A 19,347-nucleotide genomic window follows, 5' to 3' on the forward strand; every position below is an offset into this window, starting at 1 on the left:
CCTTGCACTGCCCTCTGGTGGCATTCTCCACAGCAGCATAGAGAAAAGTTAGAGGCTAGAGATGAGTATGAGCAGTGTGGCCAGTGAATTCAGGATTCACTGACGGAAACCCATATTTAGCAGCCTGAAAAGGCTACATAGAACAGTGGCTCTCAACCTTTCCAGACTACTGTACCCCTTTCAGGAGTCTGATTTTGTTTGCGTACCCCCAAGTTTCACCTCACTTAGAAACTACTTGCTTACAAAATCAGACATAAAAATACAAAAGTGTCACAACACACTATTACTGAAAAATTTCTTACTTTCTCCTTTTTACCATACACTTATAAAATAAATAATTTGGCATATAAATAGTGTACTTACATTTCGGTGTATAATACATAGAGCAGTATAAACAAGCCTTGTACGATATTTTAGTTAGTACTGACTTTTCTAGTGCTTTTTGTGTAGTCTGTTGTAAAACTAGGCAAATACTAGATGAACTGATGTACCCCCTGGAAGACCTCTGTGTATCCCCAGGGTACGCGTACCCCTGGTTGAGAGCCCCTGACGTAGAACACTGGCAATGTTCCACTTCATCTTTGAATTGAAGAGGAAGATTTCATCTCCTCCAATCCCAGCCGCCAGCACTGGTCTCCTGTGTAAAGGCTGTTGACTCCAGTTTGTAAATTGGACTGGATTTTGCCCATTGGTTGGGGAAGAGGTAAAGCAGGGGAGGAGCTTTGGGGGGAAGAGGCTGGGCAGGGGAGGTTCCAGTGCTCCTGCTGGAGTGTCTGGTTTTTGAATATTACCAAGTTGGCAACCCTGTCTGAGAATTTACCTTTGTAGCAAGCTCACAGATCCTGCTGGAGTCTCAAAGATTAATCAGAGTTACTATACATCATGTGATGAATCTGGTTAAAAATAAAGTCTGATTAATCAAAATGTCTGCTTGCCAGAGGCTTCAGTTACACTTTCTCTTTAAATAAAAGTAATAGCAATGAAAGATAGAGAAGGCCTGTTATATCATTTGGCCCATTCCTTGCCAGTGCAGAATAGTTGCCTTCAATGTTTTTATACTAAATTTATCCTATGCAGTTTTGTATGGAACCACCGCTATTCCCTTGAGAGACTCCACAATTTACTATACTTTCTGAATTTGACCTGTAGCTTGATATTCAGCAGAAGATTTTTCTTTTCTTAATGTTATTATAACATAACTAGTTTAATCCCCTTGACCTCTCTTTTGTCTCCTGGTGTGGTGTTTATATATCTCAACTACCTTTAGGCTGTTATGTCTATCTCCTTAAGATCCCAATCCTGCAATGAGTTCCACCATTGAACCTCCATTGATTTCACTGTGGTGACGCACAGGGATCTGCCTGTGTGTGGCTCTTTCCAGGATCAGGGCCTTAGATTGTGAGCACCTTCCTATGAGAACAATCACTTCTTGAATGTTTGGAAAGCCCCGACCACATTTGAGCTCTGTCACACCACACCCAACCATCATAAATAATAATTGCAGGAAAGCTTGAGCAATAATGTAAGTTTTGCAACACACTGAAAAAAGGACTGCGCCCAAAATCTAATCAATCTTCTCTGGTAGGTCATTCTGTAGTCAAGTGCTCTTTATGGAGCATTCTTTATCTCTGGCTCTCAAGTCTCCCCTCATAATGGTCACTTCTCCAAAGATGTCACAGTTGGCTGAGTAAATCCTTCTAGTTCTCTGGTACTCTGTTGCCCTCAAAATTCTCAGTTTCTTTACAAATTAAAGCTATAAAGATGCCTACAAGAAGAAACAAAGGGCCAGGAGTTAGGGCTCCTAGGTTTGTTTGGTTCTCCCATAGATGCCAAAGGAAAAAAAATGGTGGGTGCTCAGCACCCTCTGGAATCCCCCCATTAGCACTTCCCCCCACCCCTGCCAGCGCCTCCTGCCTACCGGGGAACAGCTGTCCCACGGCATGCAGGAGGACCTGGGTGGGGCATGCTCGGGGGCGGGGTGGGCGGTGCCCTGGGGGAAGGGGAGGAGTGGGGGTGGAAAGAGGTGAGACAGAGTGGGGCATTGGGGGAAGGGGTGGAGTGGGGCAGAGCCTGAGGTGGAGCCAAGGGGGAGCAGCCCCCCGGCACATTAGCAGGTTGGCGCCTATGGGTTCTCCCACTGACAAATCCTGTGACTTCAGCCTCTCCCTGTCTGTTTCCTTATCTCTAAAATGGGGACAGTACTTGTCTCACAAGGGTGACATGATTTAGGACCCCATCCTACAATTAAATCCATGTGGGTGGATCCCTGCACCTCCATATTCAGTGGGGCTCCTTCTAGGCACAGGGGTCTGCCTGCAAGAACTCATTGTAGAATCAGGACCTTAATTAGCACAGCCAGTTCGTAAATGTTCTCATGAAAATGAGAAATGATAAAAGATGGGGGGAAATTGTCAAGATTCTTCTTCAAAAGTTCTTAGGATTTTGCAAAAAAAACCCCACCCAAGATGAAACTTTTAAATTTTTTAACAACTATTTTTTTTTATTTTTCAGCTGAATTTTTTCAAGTTTTCACTTTCTTGGCAACCCCTATTTTCCCTTCCCACTTCAGAAAAAAATTCATAATAGGGACACTTCCTATGGAAACTTCTGTTTTGGTGAAAAAGCTATTTTTGGCTGAGAAACATTTTTGAATAAAAAAAACTTTTACCAGCTTTATTAATTAGTTAATATTAATAAAGATCTCTATATGTGTAAAATATTGATATCAGCATAACTCACCAGATAGTTATGTTTTTAATAAGGCACCACAGATACTAAAAATATGCCCAGGCTGTCATCAAAAGCTTAACTTTTCTGTACAAGGAATAAGAGCAGGGAGAATAGATTAAAGAACAGTGACATTTTTCTTGAGTTTCAGAAATGAGATAGTGCTCCAAAACCAGTTGGCTGCCTGATAAAAACATGTTTAACTAGACATACAAGCCAACACCCATCTTCTTCTGTTGTTTCCCTTAGTAGGCTGAAAATTACAAGCAGTGCATCATTTATTATATATGCACCGTAGAAGAAATCCCACTTACTGTGACCTCTTTGTCACAGAACTTGATATTAATCCTCTGCAGCTGTTGGACAGCTGTTGCATTTACAGTCACGTGCTTCTAACTTCTCCTCAGAACGGATGGAGAGAGGAGAAGTGGCCTGGGCACTCTCCCCAGAAAAGTAGCAGACACTATGCTGCACTATCTGGACTTGCTTCCACCTTCCAGAAGTCTTTGTTATTCTTTCAATTAAAAGAACCAGCAACAATATAAAGAACTTTATAAATAAACCCCTTGTAGCAGAAGCACTTGAGATCCTGAACAGTTAAAATGTAAAAACCAATAATTGCAATGTGTCTTTTTTTTTTTTTTAAAGCAAGTAAACAAATGGGTTGCCACCTGTCAGGGCCTGGACACTCCTGACTATGAATTTAGGCCTGACACTTTCTTTGCACATAAATTAATTTCCAGGACAATAAAAATATCAGATTGCATGTTAGTGTATTTAAAAAGCTTCCCAATTCCTTTAAAACTTTGGCACATAATTGTCCTAGAGTGTTCTGATGAAAAAGATTGCACTTTAGGATCATACTGGATAGTTAGTACTCATTTAAAAAAAATACGAATACATTTTTATTGCAAAACCTAATTAGAAATCTGAAATCTTTGCATTTATAAAAAAGAACAACTGTCTTTTAATTTAAAAACAATTCCCCTGCAGTGATTGCAATCCAAATGTTGCAGCATTGTCCTGTTGCATGGGGGGAGGGAGGCGGAAGAGAAGAGAAAAGGGATGAAGAAACCGAAGTGAAACACAGTTTGTTTTCCACTGCCTAAATGATAGGGTATTGATTTGCTGATGTTTGTAACGTTTTGATTATGTAAATCGCTATATCAATGTTAAGCTATTACTTATCAAATTTATTAGTAATAACAGGAAATAGTTCCCCCCCCCAAAAAAAATCTGATTTGAATCTGCCAGTTTTAGTTACAACGATGACACACTTCTGAGATGATTCGAGCTTGCCCAGGAGCATGGGTTTTGGAAGATCAGAAACCACGTGCCTAAACCTGGCACACCGTCTCTGTGTAATCTACAGAAAACAGAGAGGACAGCTCTCTGAGGTTCACTGCCTGAAACTAGTTGTCCAGACTCCCTCCGCCGAGGGAGAGAGCGGTACCCCATGAACATGATGTGCAAGTAAACAGCATCTTAACCCAGCCCTCTGAGAGAGCACGCATGCAGCCCTCAGAGCACGTGCCAGGTCACACAGGTCCCTCCCCTCCACTGTGCGACAGCCCCACCCACTAAAACCAGACGCGAGCTCACCCATCGTCCCGGGGGAAGGGAGCGGGGCGGCGGGGCTGACTCCCGCGGGACACACTGACACGGGATAACGGCCCCAGGTCGCACGAAGAAGCCCGAGGCGGGTCAGACGCTGGCTGTGTTCTATTTCCCGGACCCCGGCGCGGTGTAAACGCCGGCCAAGCTCGCCGCGCCCAAACAAAGCCCCGCTCCCACTGAGTCCAGCCTCGCTGCTGAGACGCGCCCGGGCTGCCCAGCGCTTGAGCGCCGCAGCGGCTCGCTCCCCTGGCACCAGCGGGCCGGGGAAGCCCCACGGGCAGCGCCCAGGCCACCGAGTGGTGGAGCCGGGCACGAACCCGCTCCTCGGCCGGGGTTGACCCAAGGGAGCACTGGGACCGGAGGGGAGCCCGCCCAGGCGGAGAGCCCGGGGGCGGGGGCGCTGCTGAGCACGGCGGGAGGAGCCTCCCCGGGCTGCCCCTGAGGCTGAGCGCCCCCACCCGCGCGCCTCGGAGCAAGGCGTGGGGCCCGGGCCGGGCCGGGCGCTCGCCACTCGGCTAGGGGCGGGCCCCCGGTCTCTCTCCCGCCGTCGCTCAGGCATCGGCCGGGCGCCTGCGCGGAGCCGCCCCCTCGGCTGTCCGCGGGCGCCGCCGGTGGTTGCCGCGCCTGTGCGGCGCGGCCGGGGTGTTCCCTCCCAGCCGGGCCGGGGGAGAGCGCTGCTGCCAGGAGCCTCCATGGGGCGGCGCAGGGCGCTGTGACTGGCTCGCCCTTCCCCAGCCCGGAGCCCAGCCGCAGGAGGCGGCTGCAGAGAGGCCGAGCGGAGCCCCCCCGGCGCGTCCCCCTCCCTAGTCTCGGCCACCGGCGCACGAAGGAGCCGAGCCCGGCCGCGGCTGCTCGTTTCCCGGCTCCCGGGCTCCGCCCTGGATGGTGCCCGGCCCTGCCGCGCGCGGGGCTCCCGGGCCGGGATCGTAGCTCCCTAGCGCCGCTCCCTGCCTGCTGATGTCGGCGTGGCTGAGCCGGGCGGCGCTGCGGCTGGGGCGGCCGGGGGGCCCCGCCACCGCCGCCCCTTTCTGCCTGGGCTCCTTACGGGCTCCCCCCCGCTGCTGCCGCCGCCGCCTGGCCACCCTGCGCGGCGGGTCCGAGGGGCTGCGCCTGCCCCCGGCCTCGTCCTCCCCGGCCTCGGGGCTGGCGCCCCCCGGCCGCCCGCGGGCGCTGGGCACCCACCCCAAGAAGGAGCCGATCGAGGCGCTGAACACGGCGCAGGGCGCCCGCGACTTCATCTACAGCCTGCACTCCACCGAGCGGAGCTGCCTGCTGCGGGAGCTGCACCGCTTCGAGTCCATCGCCATCGCGCAAGGTGAGCGGCCGGCGGGGGCCAGCGCCGCCCTGCCCGCGCCGGGGCCCAGCCTGGCATCGCCGCGCCCTGGCAGCGACCCTTCCTCCAGCTGGGAGCGTGTCCTGTTCCCCCCGGCGCTGGGGGAGACGCCGACGCGCAGCCCTCCGCTAAAGTCCTCCTGTGCACGGCCTGTGCCCCGTCCTGCACCTGGTTCCCCAGCTGCATTAGCTACTGGGGGGCCAGGCTGCCACCGCAGCCGCTAACGCTTTGTAACACCTTGCCCCCAAAGTAAGTGACATGGAAAGGGTTCCTCATCGCCTGCTCCCCCAGCCAGGTGTCCTGAGCAGCCGGGCTGGTGTGGCTGTGTCGCGTACTTCAGAGTACCTTTGATGAGCTGAGCTGGGCTGTGCAGTGAAGTGAGATGCTGCACGGGGCCCCGGGTTACTCACGGAAAGTTTTCCATTAAAAAAAAAAGTAGGAATAACATGCCTAGTGTAATGGTTCCTCTCTTGCCTATCTCTGTTCATTGAAAAGTAAAACCTATTTTGGTAGAGGAAGGTGTGTTTGAAGGGCTTTAGGACCAGGAAGGAGAGAATCTCCAGAAGGTATTAGGAAGCAGAAGAGTAGAGCAGAGGAGGTAAAACGAGTAGACGATCTGTGAATGACTTGAAAACATCCAGCATCAAACTGGGGAACGGTATAGCGAAATAAAGATGAAAGTGTGCTGTATGCTGACCAATTAAATTAATACTAGCTTCAGGTTGTTGGTAAAGAGGGACAGGGAGAAAAAGCAAACTCTTTACCATATTAGATAAAAACCTTAATGAAAATAGAAGCAGCAAACAAAGTGTTAAAACTAGGGCTTGCTATTTCATTCTAGACTAAATTGTCTATTTTGAGCTTTTTAAATTACTGTGGAATTTAGAGATTTGGCATGTGCGATTTTAGGGAGGCTTCTCAGAACTCCAGGAAAAGAGATGGAAGTAAAATGACAGCGAAATGGAGAAAAGGAATAAAATGATTCTAAGGAATCCTTTTCACACTCTAACTACTCAACTTGTATGAGTTTTCTGGATGTTGGTATGATTTATTGATTCAATGATGTATTCAGGTCTGACTTAATAAGAATTCAGCCTTTTCTCCCTCCTATGCATTAGGGCCAATAGAAGCCTTAAAAAGCAATAGAGTAAGTAGGAGACTCATGTAAAATGTGACTTCAAAAAAATACTAATGAGATAGATATAAAGGTAAATTTGTCTTTATTGTGCAGTATCAGTGCATAGGGACTGTGTCCTCTGCCTTCAACACCCATAGCTTGGCAATTCTTGGGCAGCGTAACGTTTGTGTATGTCAAAGTGTTAAGCAGCAGTTCATAAGCTTCCAAAGATGCCATGCAGGTGGCCAATTTTTAAAATTTTCACCTAGCTTTGGTCTCAAAACTTGATGTAACACAAACAAACAAAAAATCTATTAAGCAGAGTACTGAATTTGAAATTCTGACTCTTACAATTTAACTATTAGGTACCATAATTTTTTATTACAAATATTCAAGATTCTGTAACATATTAAAGAAATCAACTCATATTTGAGGTAGGCCTCTGTGTGTCTTCAGTAGTACTGTCGTATATGTCCTTGGAAAGGGCACTTTTATGGCCTGTAGATATACAGTGCAAGTCTCGAGGAAACATTGCAGTAAATGGAAAACAGCTACAACATTTCAGCCCTAGAAGCTCTGTTTCACTGAAGAAATAATGTGCCTTTCTTATCTTTGTTGTGTAAATGAATGCTATACTATTCTGTGATAGAAGGCAAGGGACATTTTAAAAGATTACTATGTGAATATCTCTTGAGAAAATTCAAGCTTTTGTGGCGCTTTACTGCTAGCTTTTGGCAAAGCAATACATGAGGTGTGAATAGTTGTATTCTTTAGCATAGTTGCCAAAGCAAGTTATTCAATGATAAAATAGGACAAGAAGAAATGTGATTTTTTTTTTATTTCAACATAAGGTTTGAGGATTGATACAGAGATAAACAGATTGCATTAAGTAGTTTGCTAAACTACTGCTAGTTGCATTATGATAGCCTTCCTCTATAACTACATTTCTATAAAAAGAAAGGGAGTACTTGTGGCACCTTAGAGACTAACCAATTTAAATTGGTTAGTCTCTAAGGTGCCACAAGTACTCCTTTTCTTTTTGCGAATACAGACTAACACGGCTGTTACTCTGAAACCTACATTTCTATAAAATCCATAGTCTGCATACCTGTTAACTGAGTATTTAGAAGACTAAACAGGAAAAAAACAGGCCATATTAATCTTTATTGTATTTGAATGATGACTTCTGTCATCATCTGTAAAGTTACCAGGGGCACCTCTCTCATACTCTTGGGACTCATGAAAATTAGTTAATAGCATAATTAACATGAACAGAAGACTCAGCAGGAACCTCACATACTTAAATAAATGGACCACATAATATAGATAAAATAGCCATTCCATCCTCGGTAAACGTTACTCCTCAAATAACATTTGTCTCCAAAAATCCCTCTAAAAATTTTTACTCCTGTGCTGGTCAGCATATCCAGACTATTTCTAGTTGGGTGTGTGTTTGTTTGTGTATTCCAGAGGAAAGGGTCCCTCATCTAGAATGCCCTGCCAATTTAGTGAGAGGGATCTCTGGCTGGAGTGTCTCCACAGGTCTCGACTTCAACAGTGTGTCATGTAGAGAGAGGCAGTCTAAGTCCTTGAGTCATTTAGGGATTTGTATATCTACAAATTGTACTTTCAACTCCACCTGGAAATCTGCAGGCAGCCAGGACAGATCTGGGAGCACTGAAACAATAATCTCATAATAGGATGCTCTACTTGCTGAGTGGGTTGCCACATTAATGTTAGCTTCCCAGTGGATTTAAAATGCAGCTCCAAGTAGAATGTAGTCCAGTCTTGATGTGACAGAAGTAAGAATTATTGTTACAAGGTCAGCATTTGAAAGAGAATGATGTAATGTGGGAGAAAGGGTTCAAGTGATCTTAGCTACTTGTTGAAAGGTTACTGGGGATAATTGAGAATCCAACCTGATTCCACATCGAGAAGATATCCTCAAAGGGTATGTCTGCACAGCAAAGAAAATCCCATGGCTGGTTCGTGTCAGCTGAATCCGGCTCAGGCTGTGGGGCTGTTTCATTGCTGTGTAGAATTGTGAGCTCGGGCTGAAACCCAGGCTGTAGGACCCTGTGGGGTGGGAGGTTCACAGAGTTTGGGTTCCAGACAGAGCCCAGAAGTCTGCACAGTAATGAAGCAGCCTGATAGCCTGAGCCCCACAACCCCGAGATGGCTGGCATGGGCCAGCCTTGGGTTTTCCTTTGCTGTGTAGACATACCCTTAGAGGATATCTTCTCCATGTGGGAGACCGTATATACCCTTTGAGGAACATATATTGTCACCACATCTTCTAATTACTTTCCCTGATCTATTAACCTCACCTTTATTTTTTTTTTTTCTGGGTTGTGCCTAGTATTTGTCAATGTGAATTTGGTAATATAGTGCATTCGTTCTGGCTTCTCATTGTACAGCAAGACATTAAGGAATTGACTGCCTGGAATCATATTTGAATTGGTTTGTTTGGTATCGCTTCAGGTTCACTTTTGGTTAACAGGCTACTAGAAATTCAGCCTTCAGAATTTTCGTTTAACTTGCCATGCCTGCTGCAACTAACAAACTTTCTCCTTGATGAGAAAATAATAAAAAGTATGCACAGTTCTGTCACCATATACACTTAAGCTTGGTTCATGTGTGTGGTCTTCTGATGTGTTCTGAAGCTTCAGCTCTTGACACAATACACCTTTATGGAAGAAGAGCCTTTAGTGTGTGCCCCTTGTGACCAAGAATTCCTAGTTAGGGTAGGTTTTTTTACACCCCCCCCCACACCCTCTTTCACTACTGCTTCTGTGCCCTCGCGGAGACTCTCATTAGTTAGGGGAGACTGTAAGCAGATAGGAGACATGTTCACATCAAGAACCAAAGGGGGCCTGTTTCCCAACTAATTATCCAAGCCCATCATCAGAAGAATATAGTCCCATCTACATCTACCAACTGCCTTACAGCTAGATAGGGCAGGACATCTTGCCTGCAGCTTCCGCTAACAGCAGAGGCTGAAGAATAACCTACCTTTTGTCACCACTGCTGCACTGAAGAACAGTTGTCAGATAGGTGAGCCAGAGCCATCATCCTTAACATTTAGAAGCCACCAATCCGAACAGGTGGGCCTATGAAAAAAGTTTGTATCATTACTATTTCAAAACGTAACCCATTCCTGTCCACCGTGATCATATAGCTATGCATGGGGATGTGTTGAATGGATAGGATAATTCCTTGGGATGCATTCCAAGCATAACTGATTTGTTTTATGTTAGGTGTTAGTTGGAGAACTCTAGGTGCCCTCCAGCTCCCTGTTGCCGAAGTGGATCCCAAGTTCTGTTTTCTTTCACCAATCCTACTGATCGGTTTACACTGGTAGACATTATCAGGGCTATCTAGAAAAGGGCTAGAAGTGTACTTTAAAAACAGAAATTCTCCTTTATACTTTTAGTCCTCAATCAGAAGGCCTGTCTCTGTGTGCTTGGCAGTGCCCTGCACGGAGCCACACAGAGCTGTGCTTCTCAACCTTTCCAGATTACTGTACCCCTTTCCAGGAGTCTGATTTGTCTTGTGTACCGCAAGTTTCACCTCACTTAAAAACTACTTGCTTACAAAATCAGACACAAGTGTCACATCACACTATTATTGAAAAATTGCTGACTTTCTCATTTTTCTCATATAATTATAAAATAAATCAATTGGAATATAAATATTTTACTTGCATTTCATTGTGATATTAGAGCCTGTTTTTCACTTGGAAGCCTTGTCAGAAGCTTGAGCCCCAGGCAGCAGGGCTGAAGCATGCTACTTAGCTTTGCAGCAATCCCTGTGGTGTGGGGCCCTGGGCAGTTGCCCTGCTTGCCACCCCTTTATGCCAGCCCTGCACTTGCAATCCCCCTAAACGCGTCCTGTGGACCCCCCCATCTCCCGAGGGCTGCAACCCCCAGGTTGAAAAACACTGATCTAGATGAGTTGAGTACCCCCTGGAAAAATTGTGTGTATCCCCAGGAGTACATATACTCCTGGTTGAGAATCACTGACATAGAGGAACCTCTCACAGGAGCAGTGGAGCAAGAGCATGTAGCTCTGGGTAGGAAGAATGGGAGGAGGAAAAAGTATAGAATTGGATTTTTAGGTTGTGTTGTCAGGATAATATTTTACCTTACTATGTCCTGACAGTTGAGGTGGAATACATTTTTTTTTAAAGCGTTCCATGTTAAAATTTTGACAGTACATCACTAGATAGTGTGCTGTATCTACAGCATTAATTTTTTTTTTCCCTTGTAACATGGAAATCCTTTGCAAGTTGTTCTCAGACAGAGAAGCTTGAGGAGTATGTCTCAGAGTTTCTATTCTTCCTGGAAAATACAGTTTGTAAATGTAATACCTGTCCCTTACAGACATTATCTTAAAGTCACACAGATGGACCGAACTCGCATCATATTTTACTTCCTCCCTCTTTACAGTTATGTGGTGTAAAGTGGTGGGTTGACAGATTCCTCCCTTTTCTGTTTTGAATATACCTGGAATGCTTCCAATTTTGCTTTATTTTCTGAGTAAAAGTGGTACCCCGATAAGCTTGCTTAGCAGTGAGACAAAGTTAATTCCTTCTCTCTGCCCCACCCTTTTAAAACATGGTCAGAGGAAGGAGGTGTCCCTGATTCCAGAGTAGTGGGGAAGACTTACAGCTGGTGTCAAAAATGACTTTACACAGAGACTCATTTACACTTCTAAATTTCCTTTTATGTAACAAAACCATCTTTTGATGAAAATTAAGAAATGTCTGTAGAAAAAAATTTTCAGTGAAAAGATGGTTACATTCAAGTTTTCTACTTTCAGTTTGATCAAACTTACATTTCTTAAGTGACTTTCATGAAAACACCCCTGCACAGTGTACTAAAGCATACCAAGACCAGTGGGTTGAGTGCCACGCTTTGACCCAGTGACCACTTACATGATTCTGCTGGGATCATTTCCTCTGCAAAATAAGCTTCCTTACACTGGGTAGGGTGTGGGACTATGTATGTGCATATTTTGGATAGACTAGTTGGTCTACTGTGGGGAATGTTTCTGCCAGTGTGATATGGCAGATATGGTTGAAGCTGAAGGGAAGATTCTTCTGGCATCCCTTTATGGCTATTGTGTATATATACGTGCAGATGGATTTGGAGCTATGCATAGATGGAACCATCTGTCTTCTGGCTAACTCTTACATGGTTTGTCCTTTCCCAAGGCAAGCAATTTTTTTTTTTCAGTGGGAGAATAAAATGATTAATTTCATTGTTGTTTTGATAATCGGTGGTTGGGCAGATTTTGTGCCTGTGTTGCTAAACATTCATAACAGTTTTTCAAGAATAAGCTGCTTTGACGGGTGCAAACGGTTCTACTCCAATATGACAGCTCTTTCAGCTGTATGTTTGGAAAACCCACTAGTGAGTGCAAAAGGTTAATTCATAGAATCAATGAGGCTAAGATATTTCAGATGGAAATATACATTTCCTCCACCATCTCACCGTGCTTTTTCTTTTCTGAGCCTCTAAGACTAGCGTCAAGTCTCTGTATAAAGGAGGCATGTATAGCAACTGCCATGTAGCTTGTCTAGAATGTTAAAAGAAAATGCAAACAATATTGAGTTTGAACTTTGGTCAATCTTACTGTACTTTGAATATATTTTACACAAAGCATCAATTTATGGGAATCCAAGAATTACTATTTTTTAATGCTTTATGTTAATATTTCTGTGTAGAGAAGCCGAGCAACATACATTAATGCTAATGGTCTTCTGTGGTAGAGAATATAATTGGTAAGCATTTACACCACAGTAGAAAGTCAGAAGCCTTTCATTGCTACTTTCTGTTGACATGTACAGCAATTAGCTCAATTATCAGCAATAAACCATATTTAACTTTAAGAATTTATTTCAGTTTTATGTTAAATACATTCTTTGATAATTTGTTCAAATAGCAGAAGTTGTAGGTGATAAGGTGTGAATAATATACAATGCTTTCTTGGTAAAAGAGAATGTGTGTATATAATACATGCAAACCAGCCCAACCAGGGGACATTCAGAGTTAAGTCTTGCTTTATTTGCTTTGGTACAATACTTGGCCTGAGGAAAAAATGTATTTTCTTGTCAGAATCACGACCCCTCTGTTCATCCACAAAATTGTCACAGCAGCTTTTGAGTCAAAGTATTCAATGAAGCAAGTTGCTGTGCAAAGCAGATTTGGCTTTGTTGATCTGTCCCAGCCACGCCCCTTTCTGATGGCTGGAACTGTGGATTCTGCCTTGTTCAGATAGGCACTCTATTATGGCGTTTAGCCAGGGAGAACTGAATGCCCAGTTGGGCTTAAAAACTCCACAGGTAACTGTATTACTATATATAGGCCAGGGTCAGACCTCCCTCATCAGTGAACACCACAACTACCCCACCAAGTAAATAGGGTCAAAAGTTGGATTTCTTCACTCTCCTCATCCCTAGATGAAATTATTTTGCCTTGTAAAAAATAGTCTGGATGAAGTTTCATGCTAATCTTTCCCTCCACAAATGTGGGTGGCACTAAGGTTATAGCACTCTTGTAGCCTGCAAAACAATCAGCACCAGATGCAGGTGGAGAAGAGAGAAAAGATTGAAGACTAGGAATTTCTTTGGATACCTCAGTTATGAGCCTTCTGAGCTGAGAACTTAAAAAATATTAATCTACAAAGTTAAAAAAGCTTTAACATGTACTGCTCTTGAGGAGCTGAAAATCTTTGTTTTTAGTGGCATAAGTACCTTTGGTTGCACTACAGAGCTGCGTAACTCAGCAGTTCTTCACCTGGTTTTCTTTATTCCTTTATTCCTCTACATATTTAAACTTTATTTAAAAAAATACACAACGCTATGTCAATCCAAGAATAAAATTGCACATTTAAATAGTTGGGAAACTCAATTTTAAATTTCTCATGGGGGTAAGATAACATTCCTATTACACATGTAGTATTTTTGCTAGATTAAATGTTTACCTTAATATGCCATATGGTCAAGTTAAAATTGCTTTGAGAAATTTAACTTTAATTTCCTGACTTGTTTTGTGTTTAAACTTGCAAACCTAACTTTGTGTTGGTTTTGTTTAGGACTTGATCCTGGTTCCGTGTGTATAACCTGTGAAAACAGGAGCTTCTTATAGAAAGCACTCCAGGGTGAGGCTGTTGATATATTATTAGGGTACCAAAAGTGGGGTAGGGTTTAATAGCCTAAATTACAAAGGAAGCATTTAATCATTTAAAACAGAATTAGCCTGAAATTTATCTCAGAAAATGTCTAAACATATAGCTGTCCATTTTTACACTAGATTCAGCAACAAACTGTTCAGTGCAATTTAACTCGTTTTATGACTCATTCACCAGATTTCACTTTCTGCTCCATCCTGCAGTGTTCTGTCTGTATATTTTTATGAAGACCACTTCTTTAATTTGATATGGCATCTATTTCTCTATTCTCAATAGTTCTCTAGAAATTCTCAGAGCCTGATGCTACAGACTTTACTGTCATGAAAACATCTTATTAAAGACCAATGGTGCTGCGATCAGTGGGAGTTCTGTTTACAGGATTAGGCCTCTCTATCAGTTATAAAGGCCGTATCCTTTCTGGCAGGTAAATTATGGTAGCTGGAATGGTTTTAAATAATATAAGCTACTAGAGAATGACTTGTTCCTGTTTTTGCTTTTTAAAACGTTTAGCATCCAGATACCCAAAACCACTGGTACCCTTTGAGAAGGCAACGAAGCGGGTAACATCACCAGAGTCAACTAGTACTTTTGGTATGGTAAAATCTCTTTTATGTTTGCTGGCTTTATGCAGCACAAAAAATGTAGGAAATTATCAGTTTGACATACTTCTGCTTGCTTGTTTTGAAGCAGTTGGCATGTTTTGTTAGTAGAAATAAAGTTTGCAGTTCTGTTTATAATTCAAGAATGTCAGCTAAGTCCAAAAATTATTACGGGAATGTTTTTAGCTCAATTGTAGAAAGTTGTTCTTTTCCTTCTCCTTGTGGAGAGGCTTATGAACTATATCATAACTTTTAGTTAATGCTGAAACAGGCATGCTTCTTTGAAATAGCTTTGTTCGCTCTGTAAACATTGGCAACATGTACCTTATACCATCAGCATCTCTTTGCTAGGAAAGAGCTACTACACTAAATGTTCAGTACCATAGTACTGAAATACTTTCACCACTAAAAATATTATTACTTTTTTTACAAAAACCAAAGCAATAATTACTGTTCATAGGTGAAATGAAATGGAATATTCTAATTTAGATTTAGGGCAAAATTTTCAAAATTGTGCATGTGCAATTTTGCATATATATTTTGTGCCAAGTTACTTCATAAATTATGCTTGCACACTTTTACATGCATGTCTTTACAAATTTGAGCCTTAAGGCCTGGTCCTGCAGATGCTTACTCGTGTTTTAACTTCAAGTGTGTGAGTAGTCATGTTGAAGTTAATGGGATTACTTACATACATAAAGTTCAGTATATACATAAGTGTTTTCAGGAGCAGGGTCTAAGTTTGAAAATATATGTAAAAGTAGTAATCTTATATCTGTAAAAGGAAGACATTTATACCTGTAAGAAGTTAGATTTTTAACTAACTTTTCTACAGGAAAATATGCTACTTTTTGATATAGTAGGACTTTTAGAGATCAACATTCTGCTAACACTAAATGTGTAGTTTGATTTTTACAGTTCACATAACTATCCTAGTTAAAAACACTTTAGCAGCCATAAGCGGTATTCAGAGTGTGCATATGCTTAGTTCCATTATTTTCTCCATCAGGAGCTTAGTTCTGGTGTGTCTTCTAAATTAAAAGAAAATAAAATATGGTGTTTTACTTAAGCAACGAGAAAAGTTTACTCTGAATTGCCAGCTCTTAGCCACTGCCAATCTTATTTAGCCAGAGTGAACTAGGTGCTGTTCAGAATTATGAAGACATAGTCTGTTTCCTCTCGAATTTACATTATAAAAAGACAAAGATCACGGAATACAGGTAGATACGGTATAGAAGCAGAGAAGTCAGGGCAACTGTCACAAATCTTGTTAAGTTAGTTCCATTTTAAAAAAAATATATAGAAGTGGCTAGATGAAGAGACAGTTGGAGATAGCTTGTTTTTAAAAATATCATGGAACCGTTTCAAAAACAAAAAGTATCTTCTTTTAGTTTACTCTTATTCTGTGTGAAACTTTCCTTCATAACAAATAGCATGCTTGCTTGAGTCTTGGGACATGTACTAACAATGCTTGCAATTAAATTAGTCTTTCATTTCTGACAGCTTCTTGAATTTTCAGTTTTTGTCCCATACGAACCATATTTACTTGGTTTTAAAGGCAGAAGTTCAGAAAAATGTTTTATCCAACGGATGTGATTTTTTTCATCCAAAAACTCTCAATGCTATATGCAAGAAGTTGAAAGTACTTCTGCAGTGTTCATTGCACTATGTCTATCTAAAGAATAAAGTATGTCAGTTTCTTAATATATAGCCCAGGTTTTGCTAAACTTTAGCAGAGTTATGGCATGTCAGCATTTGCTGTTTCTCTTCTTTCTAGTTTATTAAATGGTGTTTCCTCAGCATGTCTGCCATTTTCCATTCATCTCTGATAGTTTGTTTACATTTTGTTCTTTGGATTCCTTTGGAAGACTTGTTTGAATTATTCATTTTGTACTACTTGTTTTTAAATTGGTGAGGATAGATGTTGATTGTGCTTTGGGGAAGGACGCACTAAGGAAAGGCACTCTATTTGTAAGTTCTTTAAAAAGAGGAACCAGATGGCTAGAGATTTAAGACTGAAGCAGCACCTTCTCGAGCAGACTTTGAAGCCTGCCTGGATGCTGTGGACCACTTTGGAAAGTCAGGCCCCTCAAAGAGCACCAGAGCTGGGACTTTTCAGCCAAGCTCAAATTACTCATGTGGAAGGAAGAGGAACCATTGGGCTATCTGAGAAGAAATCTTATAAGACAGCCCAGGGCCATTCCAGAGGTCGGACTTGACTTCTGTGCCTAAGAATAGTACTGAGCAGCACTGAGAGTCTCCAGTATACTGGTTAGAGTGGGACTATCAACACGCTCTCCAGTACTGAGGTGGGAGCAGAGAGGGCCTGTACTGTTGACTCAGTACTGCCTTAGGTGCCTGTTGAGACTGTCGGTCTCCTCCCTGTCTTGTACCAATAAAATAAAAACCAGCAGGATCTTATTAAAAGGGAAAAAGGCAAAATACCACATTTATTGTAAATACAGAAAGAATCATAGTAAGCAGTTAGTTATAGGTATAACATTCCATTCAGTGTCACATTTATTCACACATTCATTCATACAAACACACACACACAGGTTCTGCAAGGTTATCATCATAGTTACCAGCCTTAGAGTTGCTCATGCCAAGCCACTGGCTGGGTGGCCTGGACATGAGGGGGGAGCAGGGCCTTGTCAGATACTCATCTGATGTTCCTGGAAGTTGGTTTGCAGAATCAGACTCCCCCTTTCTCCGTCCCCCCAAAGTTCTCACTTTCTAGAGTCTATTTTTATAGGAATTTATTCCTAGGCCAGTCTGTGGGAATTGCTTCATCATGCTGTTGCTGAATCAATCAGCAGATAGCACATTCCTGACGGCTCCGTGCTGCTAGATGTTATCTTGTTCTTTGGTTCTCCCATTCTTGAGGCTGTTGGGTGGATTCCAGTCTGCCCTCCGGGGGTCCTCTGGTTATTTCCACTTGACGCCTTCTTCAGCTGATGGACACTGGATTCTTAGGCTGGCACCTCGCTGATCATTCAGTTATTATCCACACCAAACATCCATCCACATACATCCTCTATTTCTATTTTAATCACAATTGTTAATACAACAAAAGGGTGGGGAGTCTCTGGGTGCTGTTTCTGTTGTTACAGAGTATTGCTTTGAGTCTCTCTCTGTGTGAATTGCTTTGAGAACAGACTCTGTCTTAGAATGTACTAACGCAATCAGCAGCTTGCAAGTTTCACACATAGAGGGAGAGAAACAGTACCAAAAACCAAGAGACCTCTTAATTAGTAATATCCTGGAATTTAAACTATGGGGAATCACACTCATTTGTGATTTTAATACAGAACTTCTTTAATATGATCCAACACCTGACTGTATATCAGGCAGCAGCAGATTTTCTGTGCCTTTCTGCCCGACTCGCCGCTCATTCAGGACCAGTTGACTACAGTGCTGTCATCCTTGGCGTCCTCAGATCCCCTTGGTTTGGTGGCAGACTTACTGTTGTTGCTGATGCCATCCTTCGTACTGCAGTTTACCTTGGTGCAGGGTTGTTGTCGACCTCCTGCTTGTCATGAAGAGCATTGTTGACGTGCATACAATCTTCGGTAGTGGTGCTCTCTACAGTGCAGCCTGCATCTGCTGTCCTTGGACCATCTTCGTTTTTGGTCCTGATGCCTATTTCGGAACCCAGTGTGAGGTTGAGGCCAGTACCAATATCGAAGGTCCTGTTGACTGTTCCTTTGGTGCCAGTGGCATCATGGGGTTGAGCTATGGATGATGCTGAATGTTTAGTGGCCCCATCCAGTGACCACAACAACACTGTCAAGCTATTTGGAGGGATCCTCACAGTCAAGCTCCCTCCCCTTTCCCATTGCTCTCAATCTCAAAGGTCATCGAGACACAGCAGGAATCACAGTTGGTAATGGGATTGGTACCGTTCCTGCAGTAGAGACATGAGACCTTGGCCTAGTTCTTTCTGGTTGACAAAGCCTCTGTGGAAGTCCTTTGTTTGGAGAAATGCTGGTTGTCTGTACACTGTAGGGTGAGTTCACCTGTACCTACAACGGGCTCCCTGCCAGAACCACCAGGCCTGCAGCCATCGGCTCCTTCTGCCATGGGGTATCCTGAACCATTATGGCAGTCAGATGTCATTCCTCAAGGGATTCCATTGGTCCCAACTATATCTTTCTCCTCTTCGCCAAATGACACAGGAGTACTGAGTCTTCAGTACTGATGACTTCAGATTTTTTCACGATCTGCTTAGTTGCCTGGTATCGGCCTTAGGAATTCAGGCTGAGTTTGTACAGGAAAACACCTACACACTCCCTACAGCTGCATTGGTGGCTATTCTGCAGCCATCGGTTCCTTGGATAGTTGCAGCCCTATAAACAAAGCAATACAAGAGCCTGGTAAATCCCTTTGGAATGCCCTTGCTTTGTTAATGCACGCAGCAAAGCTCGCTGTCAGAAGATACTGTGTGCCACTGCAGGGCTTTGAGTCTATTTTCTCTCATCCAGCTCCGAATTCTCTGACTGATATAGTGGCAAATGAGAAAGTAAGACAGGGAAGATGTAAATTGGTGCCTATGGAAAGAGTCCAAAAGGCTAGATTTGATGGGGAGAAAGATCTGCTTGACTCCCACTTTGCAGATGCACGTTACAAACAAGCAAGCTGTGTTATCGAAAAATAATTCTGTGAACTGGGATGCTATGTCCAAATTTGTGGACAAGTTGCCAGAATCTTTCAGGCAGGAGTTCAAGGCCTTTATTACAGAAGGCCATTTAGTGGCCAAG

At 43.3% G+C, this 19,347-nt stretch overlaps 1 protein-coding gene across 1 annotated transcript in view; it reads left to right on the forward strand.

Annotated features, from left to right (window-relative positions):
- Window positions 1-4,981: 4,981 nt before the first annotated feature.
- The window catches only part of TMEM65 (transmembrane protein 65), a 47,980-nt gene continuing 33,614 nt past the window's right edge, over window positions 4,982-19,347 (forward strand). The window contains exon 1 of the mRNA XM_084618160.1: window positions 4,982-5,659. Within this exon, the coding sequence (XP_084474286.1) occupies window positions 5,302-5,659 (358 nt within the window). The 5' untranslated portion in view covers window positions 4,982-5,301. The remainder of the gene's footprint in view (window positions 5,660-19,347) is intronic.

The sequence above is a fragment of the Lepidochelys olivacea genome (genome assembly GCF_965140295.1).
Source record: "Lepidochelys olivacea isolate rLepOli2 genome assembly, chromosome: 2".
NCBI lineage: Eukaryota > Metazoa > Chordata > Testudines > Cheloniidae > Lepidochelys > Lepidochelys olivacea.